General features: G+C 46.8%; 2 protein-coding genes across 2 annotated transcripts in view; one reads left to right on the forward strand and one right to left on the reverse strand.

The window, feature by feature from the left end:
* Positions 1–24,650, forward strand: part of LOC146182005 (sushi, von Willebrand factor type A, EGF and pentraxin domain-containing protein 1-like) — a 77,291-nt gene extending 52,641 nt beyond the window's left edge. The window contains exons 29-35 of the mRNA XM_084577002.1: positions 1,215–1,318; positions 7,325–7,661; positions 12,707–12,918; positions 14,102–14,329; positions 15,879–16,163; positions 19,173–19,530; positions 21,130–24,650. Of these exons, the coding sequence (XP_084433128.1) occupies positions 1,215–1,318; positions 7,325–7,661; positions 12,707–12,918; positions 14,102–14,329; positions 15,879–16,163; positions 19,173–19,530; positions 21,130–21,468 (1,863 nt within the window). The 3' untranslated portion in view covers positions 21,469–24,650. The remainder of the gene's footprint in view (positions 1–1,214; positions 1,319–7,324; positions 7,662–12,706; positions 12,919–14,101; positions 14,330–15,878; positions 16,164–19,172; positions 19,531–21,129) is intronic.
* The window catches only part of LOC146182002 (uncharacterized), a 223,046-nt gene that overhangs the window by 129,172 nt on the left and 68,415 nt on the right, over positions 1–25,459 (reverse strand). The window lies entirely within an intron of this gene.

The following is a 25,459-nucleotide window of genomic DNA, read 5'->3' on the forward strand; positions in this document are numbered from 1 at the left end:
TTCTTTTTTTTTTTTTTTTTTTACATGTTTCCCACTAGTGAAGTGAAGAATCCCCCTGCTTCGATACAAGAGCCATCTTTTGTAGCGTTTAGTTTCGTTTTCATTTATTATGGCTGTGTCGTCAGTCGTGACGAAAGCAGTAGCTAGGAGATGAGGGAAGTACGCAACCAACCACGCACTAACGCCAGAGGTTTGATCGCTCCGCAGCCGCTAGCCACAATGTACCGACGCTGCACGCATTCCGGTCGAATCACTTACGCAGAGACCATGTTGCACAAATTCGCCGCACAATCGCACTGAGCAGTTCCTTAGCCGAAGGGGAGTTAGCGGTGGCAGGCTTCACCAGACGTTTCAAACGCGCTATGCCTCTTCATCTTTGATTGGTTCTTCTTCGACAGCGGGGAATGGGCATGAGACACGTTTATGCAAATAGCATCATCGGTGGTGGGTTGAGGATGACGTCACCACCGGCGCGATGGCAAAGTCGTCGGAACAATGGTAAAGAACCAAGTAAAGCGAAAAACAAAATGACGCGTTACTAACTGCTGCCCTTGGTGTGCTTTACTTGCAAAATCTTCATTCTTCTATAATGTAGAGCGCTGTCGTCCGATTTATACCCCCTACTGCTACGCTTTCTATTTGTCCATTTCGAGAATATATTTGAAAGGTTCTATAGACACTGAACAATATTTGCTTCGGCTCTGTTTAACCCTCCTGTGGCAGACGGGAAAGGAAGCCCCGTGTGTCGTGGGCATCTTAGCGGGCATCAAGAAAGTCAAGTAGGGCGTGTTGTGTCATAACTGATTTTCTGCGATAGGCGATTACCGGTAGACTGTGCATCAACGCAAAAGTGCAGCTGTGGTGAGGTAGTCATGCGTAGAGATAAAGCAATGACATTTTCTGTGATAAGATGGCCATCGTTGGCCGGGACAGAGCGGAATAACTGAGGATAAGAGAAGATGCCTTTATCTTGAGGGGAGCGATCACCTATATCAACGGAGTTGCGACCTATCTGCTGTCGTCAAGTCATGTCCTATGGCGGCTACCCCGTTTCGTACTACACTTTGGCACGCAAGGCCTGCATGTTTCCGACTGATTCAGATCTCAGTATAAAGTGGCCACGTTTGTCTGCTTGCCCTTTCCCATACTCTCGCGCGATGTAGCTATGGCTACGGGCAGTTGTTAATCTTTCATTCTTCGTTCGTCCCCTTCAGGGTAGTCACTGGAGGAGATGCAGCTACGATGGTTCGTGGACCAATCATGAGCCAACGTGCGTTCCGCTTCAGTGCCCTCCGCACCCGCCTGTCGCCAATGGGAGGCAAGTATGAACGTAGCTCCCGTCTCGAGGCAAGATGTGGTCTTATATCTGGTTACACTCGGTATGCCACGAGCTAAGGAAACGCTGAGCAGTTAAAGTAATACTCATTTTCTAGTAGAACGACTATTTTAATCTTACAAGATTGAGAGCTCTGGAAAGGATCGACTGAAATGTTTCTTCGAAACAACTTCTATAAATATTTGAAAAAGAAACATTTCATTCCTAATATAGTGCCATTATATGGTGACTATTTGGCCAGTTGGTGTGAATCTAACATACCTAACCAGCGAGAAGCACAGGAACACAAGAAGAGAAATACACGGGACAGCGCTGTCCCATCTACTTCTCTTGTGTTTCTGCGTCTTTCGCTGGTTCAGTATGTTATTGCTATTATAAACCATATGAAATTCTTCGTTCTATTTGAACGCACAGACGTGCTCGAAACTAAACGGCGCACGTCGTTGAATGGCATCCCGGCTCCATCTACCAACCGAGGTTCAAACCTTTTCGAGGAGCGAGCATTTGTTGCTTTCGTGTGCGCAGGGATAAAGCTTATGGCTTGCATACCTGCTCCAGGGGAGAGTGTGAAGCTGCGCATTGATATGACTTTGATGACTTTTCTAAAGTCATAAGGGTTGTTTATATGGCCCCGCATTTTGTTTTCGAGGCGAGCCATGAACCGTCTGAGCAAGGCCACACCACCTATGAAGAGTGCACACTCACATGAACCAGGTACTTGCGAATCAAGCCAGTCTGCAACCTCGCAGGCGCGAGCAGTAAAGCCGGCTGCTAGCCCTACAGATAAGCTTGTCCCCAGCTGCGTTGAAGGGACTGCGAAACGGCATTTGCCGACGTTCAGTAAAGCAGAGGTGTGATTGGCTTTTTCCAACACTCGCCACCTCACCTCAAGAATATCATAGCTCAAATAGCACCAAAGAAAGAAAGGTGATTAAAATGACGTCACTGCTCTCCCCATCAAAGCATATGCGCCGAGAGCAGCGGGAGCGGACAAATTTCGCGGCTACCGGAAGTGCGCCCGTGACGTTATATATGGCTGTTGTGGCCGCAACGAATGGCAGCACATTGTGGCCTGTCGTTCAGCGTCACATCACGATAATAGTGACATTATAGAGACATTTAGTATAGCGTACACAAATACACATAGATATAGCTTGCGCCAAAGCTATCGTGATGCACACTGCGCATGCGCTATACGATAGCCAAGAACGAGTTCTCGCGTACGATCGACTGGTGTACGCATTGGTATCTTAGACCGGCCCTCTAATATTTAAGCCTTACAAGGCTGATCTCAGCCCGACTTGCCGACTCGATCCGGAGAACATCTGAATAGATTTGAGTCCTGTGTTTCAGTACGAGATGGAAGACGACGCTGGGGCGCTAGGCCAACCAAAAACAAAAATAAATGCAATCACTGCCTCTCTCAGCGTTCTCTGAGCGTTGCCTGGATAGCATTGTGTAGAATGCTGTAAGCAATAGCTAATTGCAATGGAAGTCGTCTTGAGCGTAACCACAAGGCTGCATAGAACCCATCTAAAGTTCATTTTGAAGGTAGCGCGAAAAACGAGGACCAAGAGTAGAAGGACACAACACGAGCGCTTTTTCACAACTAAACTTTTTATTGAAAAACACGGAATAAATACCCATCTCGCGAAACTAAAACACAAGAAACAAAAGGGATAGCATCAAGTACAGGAAAAGTGTAGGGCATGATACAGCTGGTGGGGGTGCTTAAGATAAGATGTAAAAACGAAAGCACAAAAGCCTCATAGTCACGAAAGCAAACAAGACTTACCAAAAAAGATGAAGGAAGCGACGGGAGATATTAGTTCCATGTGTGGTCTAGATATGAGAGTTCTTTTTGTGTTAGAGCAATCGACGGTGCGCTTATGCATGTACTCCCTTGTCTTGATATGTAAAAAGCCTCCGTGATTTCACGCTGAAGTCGTTCCTTATGAGATGACAATATTTCTGCTTCCTCGTAAAGGGGCTCACATTTTTTCTTGCACGACGGCTTACACTCCGGCTTACAGTACGGCTTACAATCTTGACATCCCTTGCAATGGTCAACCAAATGCGAGGACTTTGACCCTGATAGCGATTTTTCGTGTTCCTTTAGCCGTACATTTACACAACGTCCTGTCTGACCTATGTAGATCTTTCCACACGAAACTGGCAGCTCGTATACCACCCCCGTTTTGCAAGGAATGAACCCTGAAGCATGGCATACTTTAGATCTTTTCTTATTTTTGTTTTGTCCGTTCCGATTAGCCATCATTCTGCCTACTAAGCCACACACTTTCTTGAGCTTGTTTGGAGCGGAAAAGATTACCTTTACACCATAGCGTTTGGCCACGTTGCTGAGATTGTGTGAAAGTCGATGCTTGTATGGTATCACCACCTTTTTCTTTTTTGCCATATCGTCAGATGACTTCTTTGGTGCGTTACTTTTTACCCAGCGGATAAGTTTATCACATGCGAACCTGATTGCGCTGTCCGGATAACCTGATGTCTTTATTCTATTCACCTGTTCATGAAAGCTTTTCACCATGTCATGGATGCAAGATTTTACCAGGACTGAACGCAGACAAGAAAGAACAATTCCGTTTTTTACAACTTTCGAGTGGCCTGAGGCGTTATGTAGTAAGGGTTTGATTGATCTCGGATGATAGCGCCAGCAAACATGACTGTGGTTGAAGGATATCAGCAAATCTAAAAACTGCAATTTGTCTCCGGTTGGCAACTCAAAAGTAAAATCGAGACCTTTCCCACATTCTCTGAAGACCTTTAAAATGTTCACAACGCTGTCTGTGAAGCGTGCACCTTCCACAAACACTAGGTAATCATCCACATATCTAAATACACGGGAACACATGCCATTTAGATTATCTTCAAGACATCTGTCCACGCTACAGAGAAAGATATCTGCAAGAACAGGTGCCACACATGAGCCAATACATACACCGGACTTCTGTATGTATGTTTTGCCTTCCCAAGCAGCATGGGTGGACTTGAGGTAAAACGAAAGTAATTCGAGAAAAGACTCCACCGGGATTCCTACACTATTTCTGAAACTTAACTCATCATTAGATTCACAAATACAGTCCTTCACACTATGCATAAGGGCTGAGTGGGGTAATGAATAAAACAGGTCAGTAACATCAATGCTAAAGGCTCTGCAGCTGCCTGGATTAGACTTCATCAGCACATCTACCAGTTTATCAGAATTTGGAACTAAAAAAGGGTCATTAATATAGAGGCCAGATAGGAACTTGAAAAGATAGCTCGAGATGACATGTTGCCAAGTGTTCCTTTCTGTAACGATAACATGGAAAGGGATATCTGGCTTGTGTGTTTTCGCCGAAAAGAAGATATCTAAATGCGTACTCTTCGCGTTCGAGACAGCCGTTGCAAGACTATTCAAGTTCATGCCTTTAAGTAGCCCAATAGCCTGCTTTCTGATTTTCGACGCTTTCACGTCTACAGCGTTGAAACTCTTTTCAATGGCCGCCTGCCCTTTGACCGCATACATGCTCTCAGGAACAACAACGAAGAACCCTTCTTTATCCGACATGAGTAACCGTAACCCGGAATTGACAAGATAATCCGCTAAGCTGTAGCTGGGATCAGACTTACAAAGTCGTGTCCCAGGGTCAGTCCTTGCAATCGTGTCGACACATTCCTCAATGCACCTGAGGCGGGTCTGTTCAGGCGCACACTGGGCGATGGCTCTACCAAAGGACAGTTTGTCAATCGGTGTACAGGCCGGTTGGTAGGCGAACTTTGGTCCCTGTTGTAGGGTCTTAAGGTGTCGGTCCGGAAGGCACAGGTTCCCCAAAACAAGGACTTTTTCCTGAGGTAGAGGCGCTCGTCTCTTCTTTACTGGCAATCGGTGGCGGATGGATGCCCAGATGAACTCAGTGGTCCGTTGCGCAGTATCGCACCATTCCTTGTACATACGTGCTTGGTGGTTATGCGGCATATTCAAGTCACACGCCAGACGTAGTCGATCCTTGTAGTACCTGACCTGCCTTCAAAACTCCGAGCTTAGGATACGGTTCACCCGTCGAGAATGGCCGGTTGAAGGTGGGAGGCATCCACACAGGTTGAGGAATTCCGGAAGACAGTCGCCCGATCTTGCGTACCATGAGGCGATCCTTGCTTTCACCACATAAATTTATTCATTACCCCACTCAGCCCTTATGCATAGTGTGAAGGACTGTATTTGTGAATCTAATGATGAGTTAAGTTTCAGAAATAGTGCAGGAATCCCGGTGGAGTCTTTTCTCGAATTACTTTCGTTTTACCTCAAGTCCACCCATGCTGCTTGGGAAGGCAAAACATACATACAGAAGTCCGGTGTATGTATTGGCTCATGTGTGGCACCTGTTCTTGCAGATATCTTTCTCTGTAGCGTGGACAGATGTCTTGAAGATAATCTAAATGGCATGTGTTCCCGTGTATTTAGATATGTGGATGATTACCTAGTGTTTGTAGAAGGTGCACGCTTCACAGACAGCGTTGTGAACATTTTAAAGGTCTTCAGAGAATGTGGGAAAGGTCTCGATTTTACTTTTGAGTTGCCAACCGGAGACAAATTGCAGTTTTTAGATTTGCTGATATCCTTCAACCACAGTCATGTTTGCTGGCGCTATCATCCGAGATCAATCAAACCCTTACTACATAACGCCTCAGGCCACTCGAAAGTTGTAAAAAACGGAATTGTTCTTTCTTGTCTGCGTTCAGTCCTGGTAAAATCTTGCATCCATGACATGGTGAAAAGCTTTCATGAACAGGTGAATAGAATAAAGACATCAGGTTATCCGGACAGCGCAATCAGGTTCGCATGTGATAAACTTATCCGCTGGGTAAAAAGTAACGCACCAAAGAAGTCATCTGACGATATGGCAAAAAAGAAAAAGGTGGTGATACCATACAAGCATCGACTTTCACACAATCTCAGCAACGTGGCCAAACGCTATGGTGTAAAGGTAATCTTTTCCGCTCCAAACAAGCTCAAGAAAGTGTGTGGCTTAGTAGGCAGAATGATGGCTAATCGGAACGGACAAAACAAAAATAAGAAAAGATCTAAAGTATGCCATGCTTCAGGGTTCATTCCTTGCAAAACGGGGGTGGTATACGAGCTGCCAGTTTCGTGTGGAAAGATCTACATAGGTCAGACAGGACGTTGTGTAAATGTACGGCTAAAGGAACACGAAAAATCGCTATCAGGGTCAAAGTCCTCGCATTTGATTGTCCATTGCAAGGGATGTCAAGATTGTAAGCCGTACTGTAAGCCGGAGTGTAAGCCGTCGTGCAAGAAAAAATGTGAGCCCCTTTACGAGGAAGCAGAAATATTGTCATCTCATAAGGAACGACTTCAGCGTGAAATCACGGAGGCTTTTTACATATCAAGACAAGGGAGTACATGCATAAGCGCACCGTCGATTGCTCTAACACAAAAAGAACTCTCATATCTAGACCACACATGGAACTAATATCTCCCGTCGCTTCCTTCATCTTTTTTTGGTAAGTCTTGTTTGCTTTCGTGACTATGAGGCTTTTGTGCTTTCGTTTTTACATCTTATCTTAAGCACCCCCACCAGCTGTATCATGCCTTACACTTTTCCTGTACTTGATGCTATCCCTTTTTTTTCTTGTGTTTTAGTTTCGCGAGATGGGTATTTATTCCGTGTTTTTCAATAAAAAGTTTAGTTGTGAAAAAGCGCTCGTGTTGTGTCCTTCTACTCTTGGTCCTCGTTTTTCGCGCTACCTTCAAAATGAACCAGATTCAACTCGCCCAACTTTCAACCTTACTACCATCTAAAGTCTTCGTAACAAAACATACTCCATTTCGACATCTTTTCCGAGGAATGTTTTAGAGCTAGCAATACAATTTTCAAGTTCACCTGGCCCCGAACTTCAACATTTTCACAATTATTTATTCCGGTTTCCACGTGCACCTATTTTCCCTCATCCCATTATTAGGGTGACCGGTTCCGACTGGACAGTGGGCAGTGCCGTCGAGGTTAGCTGTGCCCGGGGCTTCGAGCTCCGCGGTGCGTCGCGACGCAACTGTCACAGGGCGGCCACGTGGATGCCGCCCATGACGCCCGTGTGCGAGCCCTGCGACTGCGCTGAGCCAAGGGCCGGACCGCACGTGCTGCTCGACTACACGGACACCTTCCTGGGCAGCCGGGTACGCTTCTCGTGCCACGAGGGCTTCGTGCTGCGGGGCAGCGGTGCAGCGGTGTGCGGATGGGGTGGCCTGTGGACTTCGCCGATGCCTGACTGCGCTCCGGTCGACTGTGGGCCGCCGCCTACGGTAGGGTCGGAACCCCATGCTGGCGCCACATATATGTAGCTGTACAGGTTACATCCAGTAAAAAATACAGAAAATGTTATGTTGTCACAAAAGAATTTCTATGCGGTTTTTAACCGTTCACCTGTTGTGACAATAGAAATGTCTGTAGTGAGAACAGAATACTGTGTAGTTACAACATGGAAGTACTACAAACTACAAAGAAAAGAACTAGGAAAATGTACTGCAGCACTGCAGAGATGTCTGTCATTACGACAGGACTGAATATTCTCTCATATTTTTAACACAGTCCTGTAGATTTCTTGACTATAGGTAATCTTATAATGTGCAGCAAACATTTAATGGACAGGGAGGCCTATCCTTGTCTAGTTTTTGCGCATATTTCTATTGCAGTGTATTTCGCTTTTAACTATGGACTACTGATCCGCCCAACAATGTGTAATGTTGAAGCATCAGTCATCTAATCAACGTGTGTACAAGAGGACATGTCTTCGCCTTGATAGATGCAGTATCATTAAGGGGGTTATTCACTCCAATAGAAAGAATCCAACGTGAGATTCAGAGTAAGGGAAATGGGCTTTTTCCTTGCCTCGAACCAGGTACTTATTACCCGTAGTGACAACCTATATTAGAAACTCCTAGTGACACCGCATGTGCCCAGACAAAGAAAGTCTCTGGATGAATTTATGTAGGTAATATAGCGAATATGTGTCCTCTTGTCGTAGAGCGAGCGAATAGTGAAGAGTCTGCCCCACACGCGGGGATCGAAGGAGGATGACGTGAGGGAAAGAGAGATAAAAAGAAGGGGTTTATATCTGTTGAGGTCACAGTATGTGACATGTTCCTGTTTGCCACAATTTACAACTACAATTCACAAATGACCGTTACTCTGGTAAAGTAATGCTGATTTTATCTCTATTGATAAATCCGATATTGCGCCAAACCAGTTTTTACCGGAGCTGTACAGTCTTGTATAAATCTCATATTGGATTTACCCGTCCTGTATAAAGTTTAGACAGGTTTATACCGGACGGTTATAACACTCGAACCGGACAGATCAGTCCAGTATGGAGACTGTACCAGAGAGACCATGTCTGATATGTACCTTAAACCGGACAGGTCGGTTCAGTATGGAGCTAATACCGGACAGACCACTTCTGATATGTTGGCCAAACCGGACAGGTCATACCGGTATACATCGCAAGCCAAACTTACCCGTCTGATATAGGTCTGAAACCGACGGAGCGGTCCGGCATCGAGTTCACTATCGGACAGACCATGTCTGGTTCGAAACTCAAACCGGAAGAACCCGTCCTGTATCTAACTGATACCGCACAAAGTATTTCCCTTTCTCAACTCAGACCGGATCGGTCAATGAAGATCAACTAGAACGACTGTGATGAATCATGCTAATGCATTAAAAAGCTTGAAAATAGAGATTTTCTGTATATCTGGGGGGCACATTTTTTCGCAAATGCATTCAAGCCACGAAGCCATCGAAGTGTACCCTATAGCAAGTATTTAGGCGCATCGCATGGCTTTTGCGCCTTTTCCGTGAGCGTATATGCGTTCATTACAAGCAACAATTGGTGCAGCTTGTCAGCTCTTTCGGGGGACCTTCATATCTGCGACTGAAGAGCCTTCAGCGTGCAAGTGCAAGGAAGGACGGCGTAGTAGTAAAAACGTTATTAAATTGAGGAGTTTGGGATAAGCATGCCCCCGCACGACTCCACTACACTCAAACGGTTGTGTTCTACAGTTCATGATGCCGGCAGCCCAGTCTGCGACCATCTTCTGCCGGACCATGTCCTCAGAGTGTAGCAGGGTCTCCCAGTCCTCCAAAGTGGTGAGGTGCTCCAGAACCCGCGGGGGAGGATCCGCCAGGCATTGAAACAAGATTTGAGCAGGGTGGCGGTGGGGTGGTTGCAAAGGGTGCGGGAGGAATCGGTGAGGGTACGGTGGTAGCGAGACGTTGTATAAGGCGACTGGAGGGTGCGCGTCTGGAGGCGTCTCCAGAGCGTCTGGTGGTAGTTATCTAGAGATGGGTTGAGTGGGTGATACAGCAGTCGCTCGGCCCGATAGGTCTACGTTAGCTCACTGAAAGAGTGCATGCTGTCCCACGTGAATCCCGGACTTGAGGCCGCCGGCGCACTGTTTAAAGAACCTCGGGCTAACGCATTGGCTGCCTCGTTACCGGTATTCCAGGAGTGCGCAGACAACCATATCAGCTCTACATGGCGTTCCGGATTGGCAATGGGTGAGCTCAGTATGCTGAAAGTAGAAACGTGAACTCTACCGCGCGTGAAATTGAGTATCGCGATTTTGGAATCAGAAATTATATAGCGTGCTTCCGTGTGTATAAGAGCGTATGCGAGCTCTACTTCCTCGGCTGCCGCCGAATAGGTGACCGAGGGGAGGGGGACAGTACTAAGAGGTTGCAGGCAGACATTGGTGATGGCCACTACCGCTCCTTCACCCTCATGCATTCTCATCCGTGCATGCGGCATCCACCCATAAGGCGTCTGTTTCGGAGCCATAGTATTTGTGAAGCACCTCTGCTCAGGCTCGGCGGTACAGCTCGTGATTCTGGGGTGGATGTTTTGAGGGAGAGGCTTGATGAGAAGGTCTCAGTGGAGTGTGCGAAGTATGGGTAGGAGAGTAGGATCATTCGCTGGGATGCGAATGTCTAAAGTCTCCAGGATATGGCGACCAGTGCACGTCTGGATGAGACACAAATATTGGGCTTGGCGATGGGCTTCCACAAGCTCCCAAACTGTGTTGTGGAGGCCCAGCTGTAGAAGGCGCTCTGTGGAGGCCCTCTGTGGGCCCTGCACCTGGCAATCAGTTTTGATTGCCAGGTGCAGGGCCATCTTTAACGCCGTGCATTACATGACGTCAAAGGCGTCCGTTTCCTGCCTGTTGAGTCAGAGACAGGGGATGAGGTGCGATATCGCGTCTATCACCTGCTTGAGTTTCTTGAGGGACGGTGCTTTTGCCATTGATGTGAAGTCCCAGAATTTGGAAGGTATCCACCTCCGGAACGGAAGCATAAGGAGCTCAGACCTCTCTGGTAGCATGAGAATCCGATGCTCTGAGAGTGTTCTTGTGTGTGTGCGGTGTTTTTGTAAGGTGCCCTTCATGTCGCCATCACTACCGTAAGTGGTTCACAGTGTGATGTCGTCCACATAAAAGATGTGTTTAAGATGAAGTATTGTGGACAGTTTCTCGGCGAGGGGAATGAGGATGGCGTTTAATGTGAAAGGAGAGAGGACGGACCCCTGTGAAGTACGATGCTCCGGAAGGTGTAGGGTGCGGAGGCAAGGGAGCCAAAATGGGCCTCAGCCATGTGCGGTCCATGAAAAAAGCCTGAATGTAAGTGTACATCCGTACACCTATATGTTTGGGGGAGAGAGGGCAGTAATGAGTGCCTGATATTTGACGGCGTCAAAGGCTCTGGACAGATCCTAACTCAGGACTGTCCTTGTGTGGCCCGGAATAGCCGGGTCGAAGCTGTCATGAGTGAGCTGCAGCATGCCGTAGTTCCAGATGGCGTCCCAGTTCAGCAGTTTGTGGGCGATGTGTGTGTGGCGGGATTATTTAAAGGGAAGCGAGAGAACGCAGCGTTACATTAGCGACAACAGAACAGACTCGTGCATTACTGAAACACATTACTAAAGACGCGCATATAGTGACACCTCCTTGATCGTTTACATAAGCAAAAAGTCGTCACTGCTTCTCTGGCAGCATGTGAAGCTCAAAGATGCAATACGACACGCATTATTGCGTTAGATATTCTGTATTTCGCAAAATGTGCGTATATGCTAAGACGATGACAAAATATCTAGCTCAGATTAGGATGTTCAGAGATTTTCTTACCAAAAACCGGTTATAAAGATGCGGGAGATTTTTACTTGTCATAGCCGAAAAAGAAATAATAAAGACAGCGTGTTTAAAGGGTATCTGTGAACGACTACGATTTCTACATCCGAGAAATGGATACAAAGTGGGAACAACAATGTTACATCAGATAAGGAGAAATATGACCGACGTTACCAGATGTCGTCGTGGAGTAGTGGTTAGAATTCCTGGCTGTGATGCGAAAGGATCATAGTATTTTTTTTTTTTTTCTAAAGTGTGTTATATTATAGCTCTATAAGTTTTCTGCAGCCCGGGGCTGCTTTTTTATCCAGAAGCGAGGGCCACATACGTAAAATTCCGTAGTAACAGCTCCACCCAGTTTCATGTCGGTTCAGCATACAACAAACCGGTACACCGAATCCGGTATGAAATAGATACGGGGTTTTTCGATAGGGATCTGCCATGTAATATGCATTTATACTAATGCGTGATTCAGGAATTCCGTCATTGAATGATGCCAGTGTGTAACCTTCCGTAGCCTGTCTTTTTCCGACTTTCGAACGCGCTCGAGAGACATTGTATAGCGCACGCCATGTGAACTACCGCGTGCCGATCAATCAAAAGCACGAAATTTTGTTGTTAGGGGTTTCAGTATTCTCTGAGCGCTTGCAGGTTCTGGTGAAGCTGCAAGATCCTTCATTGCCAGCTATAACCATATACTTCAAAAAAAAAAAAACGATTTCAGTGGGTCCACCGCTGTATCCACACATGATGGAAAGAATTCGAACTTCACAACTGAATGATTGAGTGTGTCCGGGTGCACTTGCACTGTTTTATATTTTGAACTACTAAACCCATTTTCGTGGTTGGTTGGTGGACTGAAAATAAAGGAAAGGTTCCACAGCACCGCTAAAACGGACGAGCACACAGACATCTTGTGTAGCACACAGGTATTACCTGAGTGTTCGTCCTTCTTTAATGCTGCGGTACTTTTGCTAGCCTGCTAATTACACAGAAGCCCGTTCCTTTCCTCAATAAATGTTCCTCTTTTTACATTTGTTCAATATCGGGACCATTAAAGACGCAATCCTAGAGAGAGAGGTTATATTCTTTAACGACATCGTAGATGCCTCCGAATTGTAGGGTTACCATATACTGCTCCAGCACCTCATATGTATGCCGCTTTGCAGTTAGAAGACGGCCAAGCTGTTGGGGTGAGCGGAACCACGTACCGGAGTGAGGTGAAGTACGCTTGCCGCATGGGATTCCGCCTTGTGGGCGCTGGACAAAAAACGTGCGGTCCCAACGGAACGTGGACGGGCGACGTCACCAGATGCGACGTCGTTTCCTGTCCCTCGCCTCAAGAAGTTCTCCATGCTACTGCAGCCTACGCGAGCACTAGGTGCGTGCAGAGCACAAATAGGTACACCTAATTCACCGAATGGCATGGCTGAGCCCCTTAAACAGTCTGTGCGGCCAGTTTGCAGTGCAACACTGAAAGCCAGTACCGATAGGTACGAGGAACTCTACGTCATGCTTCTGCTAGCATACAAGCTCGCCAAAAGGCAGGTTTTTACAAAAGAACAACAGTCAATGCATATGGCCAGGAACTGTGAACAAGTTAATTCTGTTAGCGAACGAGTAATTTGTGGACGAATTAACCGTGTTCTAGTATTAATAAGTATACTTATTGATGAGGTTGTGAAATATAATTACGGACACCCTCAGTGTCCAAGGCACCGCTGACTGATTGCGGTGGGCCAGCCGTTAATTGCTTATGATCCGAGCAGGGATCCTTCAGTGTGGCCTAGATACCATATCTCGGTTAATAAATATAATCTTATAATAAAATAATCTTCCTGTACCTTATGTCAGCTACCAATTAAGCCCTGCAAACTGACCAGACGGTTTTACTTCCATAGCGGCAATCTGATTTTGTTTTATATTTTTGCCACTCTGCCATGACTTGATAATCTGAATCTGTTACTCTTGTCTTTTTTCACCTTTTTTTTACGTGCTGTTTCTATTTTCTGTTTTTATCTTGTTATTTTCTACATATTTTTTTCTATATTTCTATATTACTTTTATATTTATGCTCATGTATGACTGCTGAACAACCCTGTACCACCCCCCGCCCCCTTATGTAATGTCCCGAACGGGACCTTTAAGGGTTAAATGATGATGATGGTGAAATGAGGAGGAGCGGAGCCAAAAAAGGGGGTGACTTGGCAGGACCACATCACGTGCTGTAATGTCTGCATCTTTAGACACAAGGTCAAAGAAAACTGTTTTGCATTTACTTCACGTGTCGGCGTCTATACAGGATTTGCTTGCTCTGAGACTTCTGGTCGTTAGCCGCACCTCGATATACATCTGCTTAATGTATGTGTACCATCGGATGTGATGCCTTGTACGCCAAGTAAAACTTACTTTTCTTTGAGGCATGGCATGACGCTTCAGCGAGTCACTTTTATATTTAAGTTGGGGTCGCAATAACAACGAGCTTACTGTGAATGACTATCTCATGTCTCCATTGTAGGGCTTTTGATATGTTAGCCACGAATGACGCTGAGTGTCATTCGCAGCTTCGGCTCCAGCGTGGAGTACCGGTGCGACCCATGGTTCGAGCTCCACGGTCCTCAGCAAAGGACGTGCCTGGCCAACGGAACGTGGTCGGACTCGGCTCCCCGATGCCTTCCGACGTCGTGCGCCGTTCCGAGGCCAATAGAACACGGCAGAGTCCACTCCACACCGTCGTTCAGCCTGTTCGCTTGCAAACAGGGCTTCAGGCTTGTCGGCCACAAAGCACTTAGGTGGGTACCTCAAAGATGCCGTCACTATTGGCATGGCGAAAGACGTGCAAAATAAACCAGGCAAAATGCATCGAAGTGACGAGGAGCTGCACAGGGCTTATGTGCTTTGAATTTATTGAGTGCTTGTAACCATTTCAGTGTTGTAACAACGATAAAGAGCAAAATAGGTTCAAATAATTATTATCTTTCAGAAGGACTTCCATTCAGTGAATGCTTGAAGGGACCATGAAAAGCTATTTACTAAAACTATAAAACGTACACGAGCAATAATTATCGCATATGTCGCCTAATCGGTTGCAAGTGGTCACAAGGAGCATATTTTAAAATTATTTGTAAATTATGGGCTCCACGCAGAGCTTTTAAATTTTACTGGAATACTCAGAAATATTAACTCCATACCACAGTTATCGTTTCATGAGCCCTTTAATGCTGTCCCTGGTTCATATTCACGCAAGAAAGAACACACTGACTGCAAATCCTGCAGAAGCTGTGCAGGATTCAGCATAGGTTATGTTGAGCTTTCGATTTTAATCATTATATGGTTAGCGTGCAGCAGGTACAACAATATGGAAAAGACAGTGGGAAGAAAGGAGCTATCTTGAAGCAATTCATACCAATGTCCTTCGTTCTTTGCGTCGTCGTGGTGCCTTTTAAACAACACAAACCTCGTCCGGCCAGTCCAACAGCACGTCCATTCAGGCAGATTCAGACGACGGGCTGGTGGCAGCACCAGATGATGGCAGCTGACGAGAACCTGGTCAGAGGTCGTGGACTTATACGCAGGCCTTTTAAATGCGCGGTCCTTCTGCGTGGCCGTATTGTTCGCTGCGTGGCCCATGGTGGGAGCGGCAGCGCGAACTCCCTGCACTTGCTGGTGACAGCCAAAAGAACAGATGTTTTGCCCTGCCAGCACGAACCCATTGGAGAGGTCTGTATCCCTGCTCTCCAGTAACGGCGGTACTCCGGAGGTCCAGAGCTCGTGTCGCTAGAGATTGTCTGACCATTAAATGATAATATGTACTGGTCGAAGAACACGCATACAAGTCATTTCATCGAGAATAAAGTCAAGCGGTGGAGGTATGGCGGGCTGTCTTTTTTTTTCTGCAGTCTTGCCTCGGAGTTGACTTTCTTGTTCATGATGATTCAAGTCCACTTTCAGTGCGCCGAGGAAAACAAAGGCAAGACCATGACACCATAGCTGAAATCAGAAGACATGTATATGTGCAGGGTAACTAACCGATCGTCCCGCAAAGTAACAGTGTGGACTCGAAGAGAAAGTAACCGTAGCAGGAAGCGATAACAGAGGCCGCAAACATGTGTGAATGAGATCAGGAAGACGCTCCAGGACAATTACAGTGATCGCAGCTACCGCAGGATGTTAATCGGAAATTAGTGGTGGTAATCAGTCGATTTATTTCAGTTTGTATGACGATGATGGTCATGAGTGTGGCGAAATGTTTTGCTCATCCAATCAACTTTACTTAAATAGCAGGGTTCGTGATCTTATCGCGCTGATGTTACTACCGTGTCTCATCCTGTCACCTTGCAGATGCCGCGCCGACGGAACCTGGAGCGGCGACCTGCCCGAGTGCGTGCCCATGAACTGCTCTCTCGACTGGCAGCTGCCCAACGGCAGGCTGGTACAGGATGACGCCACGGGCGAAACGGTGCGAGCTTCCTGCAACCGGCGGTACAGACTGCGAGGCGCGGAGCGCTGGGAGTGCCTCGCCGACGGGTCTTGGATGGTCCCTGGGGAGGCGAGCTCGTGTGTGCTGGCCGAATGCCCTCCTCCTGACCCGCCGCTCAACGGAGTGGTCTCGGGGACAGACTTCAAGTACGAACATTTGCCTCAGCATGCAAACTCTCTCGCAAAGACTTTGTTATATGAGAGACCGAAGAAAAAAATCAGCAAGGACGCGGACGCAAAGCAGTGTCCACTGTCGCCTTTCTGTTCGTAACTGTACCACGTGATTCGACAACACATATGAGTCACCGCATTTTGCCGATCTCGCTCGGACATATCAAACCGGAATATTTCGATGGTAAAAAAGTACAAGAAAGTCGCGCAGTATACCGAACTACAGTTTCGCCGGTCATTCAGTACATGTATTTGCGCGGCACGTCCCTGCAAGTGGCACTTGTCCTATCAATGATCTTCGATCACTTTTCGCGCGCTGTGACTCCATGCGATGAGAAGTGTGCTTGGTGACGGCCTTCGACCTTATTTTCCACATCGCTTCGCTGTCATGCGCTGAATCCAACCGTAAGGCCTAGCGGGCCCTTGTCTGGAGTGCCTCGGTGCCGGAGGCGTTATGGAAATCAACAGTACGGTAATTTTAATGAACAACTCTTCTATTTATAACGAACTGGTAATACAGGGACTTGAATATTTGGGGGCTGGGATTAAAAAAATTCCTATGCAAAATCTACTACCCCATTCCAGCTGAAATAACGTTCACAAAGTAGAAAAATATCGTCTACGTTATCTGATAAGTGATTCAACATCGGTACTTGCCTAGATTTTCTGAAATCGAGAAAAAACTGCTCTCGGCGGCGTGCAAAATTTTCGCAGAAGAGAGTCGAAAAGCTATTTTGACATGATGCGTCAACTGTCGGGCAGCGAGGCAAGCGCGCTAACGGCCGGGATGGAGCTTGTCTCACTGCTCGACAGATGACGCATCATGTCAAAATAGCTTCTCAACTCTCTTCTGCGAAAATTTTGCACGCCGCCGAGAGCAGTTTTTTCTCGATTTCGGAAAATCTAGGCAAGTACCGATGTTGAATCACTTATCAGATAACGTAGACGATATTTTGCTACTTTGTGAACGTTATTTCAGCTGGAATGGGGTAGTAGATTTTGCATTGGAATTTTTTAAATCCCAGCCCCCAAATATTCAAGTCCCTGTAGAATCAGAGACCTCTCGACAAGGAGTGCCTAATTCTAAAAAAAGAGTATTAGGAGTGTCCAATTCTAAAAAAAAAATATATTAGTGGTCTAATCTATGCTACGCCTAGGAATGAATGCATGCGGATCCATGTTTTGCTGCGACAGGACAGCGAGTTAGGGCATGTGATAAGTTCATGCTGGTTTTACGTCGACGTGCCGTGCAAAGATGTAATCAATGCGACACGCACTTCTGGTAGGGTCATGAAGTGAGCTGTTAACATGCACCTGACGCTTCCTTGCTACGGATTGTGCCGTTTGTTCTTAATTCCATGATCAGTGTTCTTGCCTGTCGCTTCCGAAGTCGATCGCGTTCTGAGTGATTGGCAGCAGTACTCGTGGAAGGTTCCGCCGATGACAACTTACGTGAGGTCATAGCGTCTTAGCAACACAGCTGGTTGTTTATGAGCGAGATTACGAAAACGAAAATAGTCGTTCGAGCACAAGGGCCGGGTTCTGATTGCAGAGTGCACACGCGTGCTCATTGGTCGTGCGATACCGGGTTGTAGGTCCCGCCGCGGACAGCTGACACAAACACCTTGATCCTCGTTTGCACGGCTGTGTTCTGCGCAGAGGTTGCAATCCTTGGCGTCGGGGTGCACACGCAAGGAACTCTCCCCAACCAACAGTCCTGAGCCTTCTCAATGTTTGTTATTGTAGGTTGCAATTGAAAAACCGTTCGCAGATAGTGCTGCTTCACTTGGTGATATTTGAAGTAATACAACACAAGAGAATTTTAGAAGCTCCCCTGAACATTACTGGCCCTAGGGCACCTATGGATGTCCTGTAGTCTTGGCTTATGAAACCGTGACGGACAATGTGAGTTGAAAAAGTAGCCATTAAATTCCTTCCTGTATAACAGCCGTCCATTGTGGCTTCGAAGCCAGGGGGTTAGGCCAACGCACAGCGAGCGCTGCGGTTCACGTACGCCGGCCAGCGGCGATTCACTCCAAGTGCGTCATTAGTGTGGATGTAACCTATCCTTGCTTGAGTATCTCTAATTTCCATCGAACTTTCTTGCGATCCCCATGCAGTTCGATTATATGCTGGCTATTATGAAGATGTAATAGGCGGGCAGAAACATCTCATTTCCTAGAGGGACCATTCTTTCGAAACATTTTGAAGTTAACGTTACGCCATGTATCAGCCAATGTAAACAACCTGACAGGCCGCTTGAACTTTAACGAGCCAGAGGTCACAGTGTGGCTATATAGCTTGACCACTACTTGACCTTTGACAGCAGATACAGCATCACGAGTTCCCTCTTGCAGCTGACAATTTAAGCGCCGCAAAACAATGTCTGCCGTGTGTAAACCAAAGCTATAACAAAAGCAAAGCGAAGCTCTCGCTTCACCGGTTTAGCAGGATGAAACCTCAGCCATCTTTTTATTGGGGTCCATTTTTTCACCAACGTAGACTGTTATTAACGATGCATGAAGACGTGATCCCACGAAAGCGAAGCATTTCAGAAACTAAAAGACCCAGCAGAGATTATGTATGAACATAACGGCACCCTCTCTGCCTAGGCCATTGTCACGGTATGTGCCACATATAAGGTGGTCGACCGATTACTATCATGCACCGATACACAGTGTGTCATCTAAGAATAGAGACATTTAGTTTAGCGCTACCGCTTACCGCTACCGCCTATCGCTACCGCGTGAGCATCAGTACGCATGCGCTGATCACCTTGACGACGACAGATGGCGCCACGTTCTTGTCAAATTCCGGCGGACTACGCACGCGGGGACCAATCAGCGCGTGCTGTGCTGACAGCGCACGGTAGCGGTAGACGGCCGCGGTAAGCGGCAGCGGTAAACTAAAAGTTTCTAATGAAAAATTTAACGTCAGAGGCAACGGCGTGATAAGTGATAGATTCTTCTTCGTCCCTCCGCCCAGCATATCAAGCGTCGTCTTCTACCACTGTAACCCGGGATACATCCTCGACGGTGTGAAGCAGCGCACCTGCCGGGACACCGGAGAGTGGGAAGGTGACGTGCCCACCTGCAGGCTGGCGGAAGGTTGCGACGGTGGCAGGCCGACACCGCGTCCCTGTCCGGTGTCATCCTGCCCAGAGCCTCAGCACCCATTGAACGGACGCGTTGCTTACGATCGGCTCACAGTGGGAGGCTCGTCTAATTACTCCTGCCAGCCCGGCTACCGGCTGTCAGGCCCAGCAACCAGGCTGTGCGGTCGCGATGGACGCTGGGAAGGGAAGGAGACCACTTGCCGCCCGCGACGATGCCAGCCTCTTCAGGTATCCGCGATAAACGATACATTGTTACTGAACATACATACATAAGCATCTTTCAAATTCGTTGCCACAATAAACGCAAAAACGCTTAATAGCTGCATTCAATTGTTGCCTTATGGAGTACCGTAATCATCATCAATTTTTTTTTTCATCCTTTTCTAATTTGTGCAAAAGCTCCGATTTATTTGGAACGCACTACTGACCGCACTCCCGAGAGCAGTTATGTACTTCCAAGGCGGCGTTTTGGAGGACCCCTCTGCCCGGTGCCCTGGGACAACCAGATGGTAACATTGCCCGCGTAGATGATGTGGTGTACGCCATCCGCAGCGTCGAGCCCCTCTGGTAGGCCCATGAGAGCAACGAGGACCGCTCCTTGGGGCGTTCCTTGGGTTCCCATATTGATTGGTTGGTATTTTTCACTGACCAATCTGATACAAGATTTCCGATTTTCGGAGACGTTTTTATGTATCAGGGCCCGCATTCCGACTTTGCGTCGTTATCGTGAGTGTCGCCATCTCCCCGACCTCGAGTCACCTGATTGGTGGAAACGCTGGAAAATGATGTTGCCACCTCTTCCGGTTCCGCAGTGGCAACACCCAGTTCCGGCGTTTCGACCAATCAGATGGCTCAAGGTCACGTGAGATAGCGACACTTCGATAACGACGCAAACTCGGAACGCGGGCCCCGTTTTCTCGTCGCAATTGGTGGCGTTTAAGGTTTCCTGAATTTTACTGTGTATGACGTTGCTAAAGACACCCTTCAGGTATAAGGCCAATTAAAAGGTCACTGCACTGGGAGAATGCGAAAGCACTGCCACAGCGTTTGTACTAACTACATATCACTGATAACCTCATTAGTAATTAGCTTACCATTACTATATATAACGAATCATAATCACTGATTGTTATCATTGGTAATCATTTTATCATACTATATTATTATTAATCAGTACTATTGACCAATGACTCTCACCATGTGATGACGTCACATCCGGCAACACATTTTGATTAGATTTTGCTGACATAACGTAACCTAATAAGACTTTTGCTTAATAGCCCTGTCTCCTGAATTCCCCATCAACCCCTCAGGGAGCAAAGCGTCACGCACTTCAACAAATAACGAAGAACATAAAACACCACACACTGGGGACAGCTGCTCTTACTGCTATTAAAACGATGGTGAAATTCGTTATTTTTGTATTTCCCGCAGTGCTAATGCCCAAAGACTGGAAAAGCGAACGTAGAATAGGAACGCATTATCGCTGTATTGCACCATACCCTGAAGTGTCGCTGCAGCTCGGGCGATTGCACTATGAAACTGAAGTGGAGAAAGGCACCGACGTCACTCTGCAACATTCACGCATGCTTTGCTGCCAAGTTGCATTCATAGCATGACGTAAAGCGATGTGCCGAAGCGTGTTATCGGGTGTGCTTGGCGAATCCAGCCATCAGTGGCGTTTGATAAGTGTGGTGACAATTGAGCTTCCTTTTCATTCACCGCTCGACCTATTACGTTTTAAAATGGCGTTGATGCGCATCATTTCGCTATAGCGAGAATTTGCTATTTCGCTGCAACAATGCTCTGTACTGCGCCCGCTTGCAGGTCATGCCGGAGCACGCTCGCGTGGAATACACGGGCTTCACCCAGGACCACAACGCGACCTACTCTTGCGACGAAGGCTACTCGGCCAGAGGACAGCCACGGTCTGTCTGCCAGTCAGACGGCTCGTGGAAGCAGGACGGGAGCTTCGAATGTCTGTTGGAGCTCTGCCCACCCCTGGGGAACCCCGAACACGGCCGGGTGACCCTAGAAGGCGCCTGGTTGGGAGCGACGGCCCGCTACGTGTGCGAGCCCGGCCACACACTCCAAGGCGACGGCTCTCGCGTGTGCGGCGCAAATGGCGCTTGGAGTGGAACGGAAGCATCCTGCAACGCACCTTGACGCAGTGCACATGCTGACAGGCACTAAGCCTAATGTGGACACTCCAAGCACCGAATCACACGGCACGCACAACGCAACATCGCAACAACATGAAACGGCGTCGGTGAAATCCGAGCTCTGGTTGGATGGTGTTCCAAACGGCGTCTCAAGTGTCCGGCAAATGAACGGCGCGCAGTAGACCGGTGCCGACGCTTCGGTGACATTTTTTTGTGTGCTTTTAGTTTCAAACCGCGCAACATTATGGCGTCTCCGCAATACAGGGTTGCCACAACTGCCGCCAGCTAAACCTGATAGTGAATAGGAGACAGTATTGACACTGAATCCTTGGTTGCGTATTTTTCTCTTCTGAATGAATCGCAACGCGCGTTTCACCTACTGCCGGCATATAAACTAAAATTTCATTTACTTTCTTTTCGGTTTCAACTCTGGAAGAGCAGCTATGATGTAAAGCTTAATTTAGCACATCTGTAGCACAAACAGTACAGCTAAACGTGACATTGTTGACGCCAACTAAAAATACAAAAGAAAAAAAATCAGAAAATGATGTTTCGGCTCCCACACGGGCCTTGCGAGAAGCGAGGACACGATGCTTATGTATGCTTAAAAAGGGGGCGCAGGGAGCATGTGTAAACAGTTGTCAGATTTCCACAGTTTCGATTCAAAGTATGACTGGTCGTTTGTATCGTCAAAAATTCCAGGTGAAGGCGAGGCAATTTTTTTGTTTCAGTTGCAAGAACATGTGCCTTGCTCCAGTCGATAACGTGCTGTGTCGATACGACGCTGGAGTCCATTTTGTTTTGTTTTTTGACGTCATTTCTGACGCCTTTCAAATTACCAGTTTCGCCAATGTAAACACTGTCGCAGTCGGGGCAGGGGATGCTGTAAACCACGCTGGGATATATTTTTTTCTTTTGGAAGAACGTCCTTTACGTTGACCAAAGCACGTTGCATTTTTCTGGTTGAAGCGTGGGCAATGTCAGCGCTGAAGGTGCGTGCCAACGCCTCGATGATCCCAGGGGTGTAGGATACGGTGGCATGTTTCAGGGGGGGGGGCAGAAGACTGCAGTTTCACATGCCGATCGACACAGCTGTTTTTCGACTGAAGCCACAAAAAGATGTCGGGTAGTCGTTGCGTGAAAGTTCTTGCCGCACCACATCAACATCAATTGCCTAGTCTTCTGGAATATGCTTTTGCTTCTATTTTATAAGATGGCAGTGACTGTTTTCTTATGTGAGGCTGGGTGGACGAATTTAAAGCTAAGGTAACGTGCTGTGTGGGTAGGTTTCCTATAAACGCTTAAAGATAGCTTGCCAATATCACGTTTTACCAAGACGTCTAGAAAAGGCAATGCGCCATTTGACTCGACCTCGGTGGTGAAGTCAATGGCACCTAGCTTAAATGCAACGAAAAGCCAGGTAAAGCTTCTTTTTGCATTATGTAGAAGCAGCTGTCTACATACCTGAGGAAAACTTTCAATGGGCGAATGTTTCAAGGGCACGGCGTTTGACAGATTCCGTGGTGAGGTTCGCGATGGTAACGAAGATGTAGGCACCCACTAGAGTGCCTTAATGGAGTTGACAGTAAAACAAGCCTTGAAAGACGAAATATGTGTTGTGAGTCAGAACTCTAGGAGTTTGCAGAGATCAGGAACGTTAGTAAGGGTCCTTTCAGGTAAAGAGCTGTCAGACTCGAGGGCAGAAGAGCAGACTTGTATGGCAAGGTCAACAGAGACGTACGTTGGCACGTGTTCTTGTAACTGAAAGATAAAATCCCCTAGCCTTCACCTGGAATCTTTAAACGACCAGTCCGTGAACCGAAACTGCGGAAATCTGACAACTGCTTGCACATGCTCCCTGCACCTCCTTTTTAAGCATACATACTCTCGTGCCCTCACTTCTCGCATTTTACTAGATCCGAAACGTCATGCTGTTTTTTTCTTCTTTTATGTTTTTGGTCGGCGTCAACAATGTTACGTTTAACGGTCCATCCCGACCAGGCGAGTTTTCATCAAACTCTCGATTTCTTTAAACAGAACCATCCCTGCTCTGTCGTTTCTGTTTACCCCTACTTCTTACACCAGCCTGCCTCAAAAGCTGGAATGAGAACAAATGAGGAAGTGACTAAAATAATGCTGCTGTCAGTATCCAACACATAAACTAAACTACATCACAGTTGGTATTTGCCAGCTGAAGCCAAAACAGGTTAACGAAGTAAAGGTGTAGTTACCAGTATGGCTGTTGGCAAACTCCACATGTCTACAAATGACTTGCACATCAATAAAAGAAAGACAAAAAAATCAATGTCTGTACCCCTTTAATAGGAGTCTGAAGTTAAGAAAATCTAGAAAAGTGCTTGAAAAAAAAAAAGAAAGAAACCATGGTACAAGAATTAGAGGAAATGTACTCGACCAAAATGGAAGCCCAGGCAAGTGCAGTTTGTGCTGGAATGCGAAAGCAGGAAGGAAAGAGCTAAAGGACGATCTTTCCACAACCCCTGTATCATGGTGACTAAAGCAAACAGGAGCACCGTACATTAGTCTAAGTTTTGCTCAGGCCAGTTTCCTGTGGCAAGAAAAGCTGTCAAAAAAAAAAAAGGAGCAAAGCAAAACTGCCCGACACAAGTCAAGCGCTCAATAAAACATTTGTTGAGGACCTGCAACTACAAAGAGGAAACTATAGCATATCCCTACTTAAAAGGAGCAAAAAACTAGTCGTGAAGCATTTTCAAGGAATGCACACAGGCATACAGATTGCATTTGGATTCCTTTAACCACCTTATATATATGATCCAGAATGCTAGAGAGAAAAAAGCCTGTGCACCATCCTGGTGCAGATCACGTTGTGGTCGGTCCTGTCAAGTGCTACAGGTTAATTTGCCTTTTATTAATGGAGCGCTAGTCAAAGTTGGCCATCACAAATTAAAGCATGTTTGGTCTGAAACGACGGACACATTCTTTTAGACTCTGTGTGACAACTCCAGAGATCCTTTTTTTTTTTCATACTTCCGTCCTCTTTAACTGTTAACGTGACTGCATGCCAAATATACAGGTTTCCACATCGCTATAATAGTTGGTGGTTAAAATAAAGCAACAGCTTGTTCGTATTGTTTTCTTTTCCATTGCTGCTTCTTGGTAGAGCTAACACCACTGTGCTGGCTGCAGAAGAGTTTGAGTGCACTTCAGTTCTTTTGCAACTTCAGCCTGGAAGTGCAAGTCACCACTGTTGTAGGCTCCTACTGGTTCACATGCACTCATATCTGGTTTTATGCAAAGAACATGCCCAAAAACCAACACCCATGCATACAGTGTGGAATGAACAAATTTCAAACTTCATGATTCAACAAATATCTAAACTCAGACCACTTCGTAGGCTTCCACTCTACACTTAAGCTATAGTGTGCTAAACATTCTAGTCCACTGTACGCAAGCTAATGTGGTGTAATCAGTAATCAGTGCTCCAGTGGGATTTGAATGCTCAGTCTATAATCAATGTATCAAAGCTACGAGGCCACAGCACCATGTAACCAGATCTGAAGCAAAGCTCTGAGTAAAAAGTGGGACTCTCAACCTCATCATCATCAGCCTGATTATACCCACTGCAGGGCAAAGGCCTTTCCCATATTTCTCCAAATAACCCGGTTCTGTGCTAGCTGCATCCACTTGACCCCTGCGAACTTCTTAACCTCATCCTCCCACCTAACTTTCTGCCACCCCCTGCTACGCTTTCCTTCCCTTGGAATCCAGTTTGATACCCTAAGCAACCATCGGTTATCCTCTCTTCACACTACGTGTCCCACCCATGCCCATTTCTTCTCGATTTCCACTAGAATGTCAGTAACTTGAGTTATTTCTCTGACCCAATCTGCACACTTCCTATCTCTTAATGTTACCCCTACCATTTTTCATTCCATAGCCTTCTGCGTTGTCCTCAACTTAAGTAGAACCCTCTTGGTTAGCCTCCACGTTTCAGCCCCATAGGTGAGTACAGGTAA

This window comes from Amblyomma maculatum, chromosome 8, assembly GCF_055883805.1.
Source record: "Amblyomma maculatum isolate TAMU_Amacu chromosome 8, ASM5588380v1, whole genome shotgun sequence".
NCBI classification, from domain to species: Eukaryota; Metazoa; Arthropoda; class Arachnida; order Ixodida; family Ixodidae; genus Amblyomma; species Amblyomma maculatum.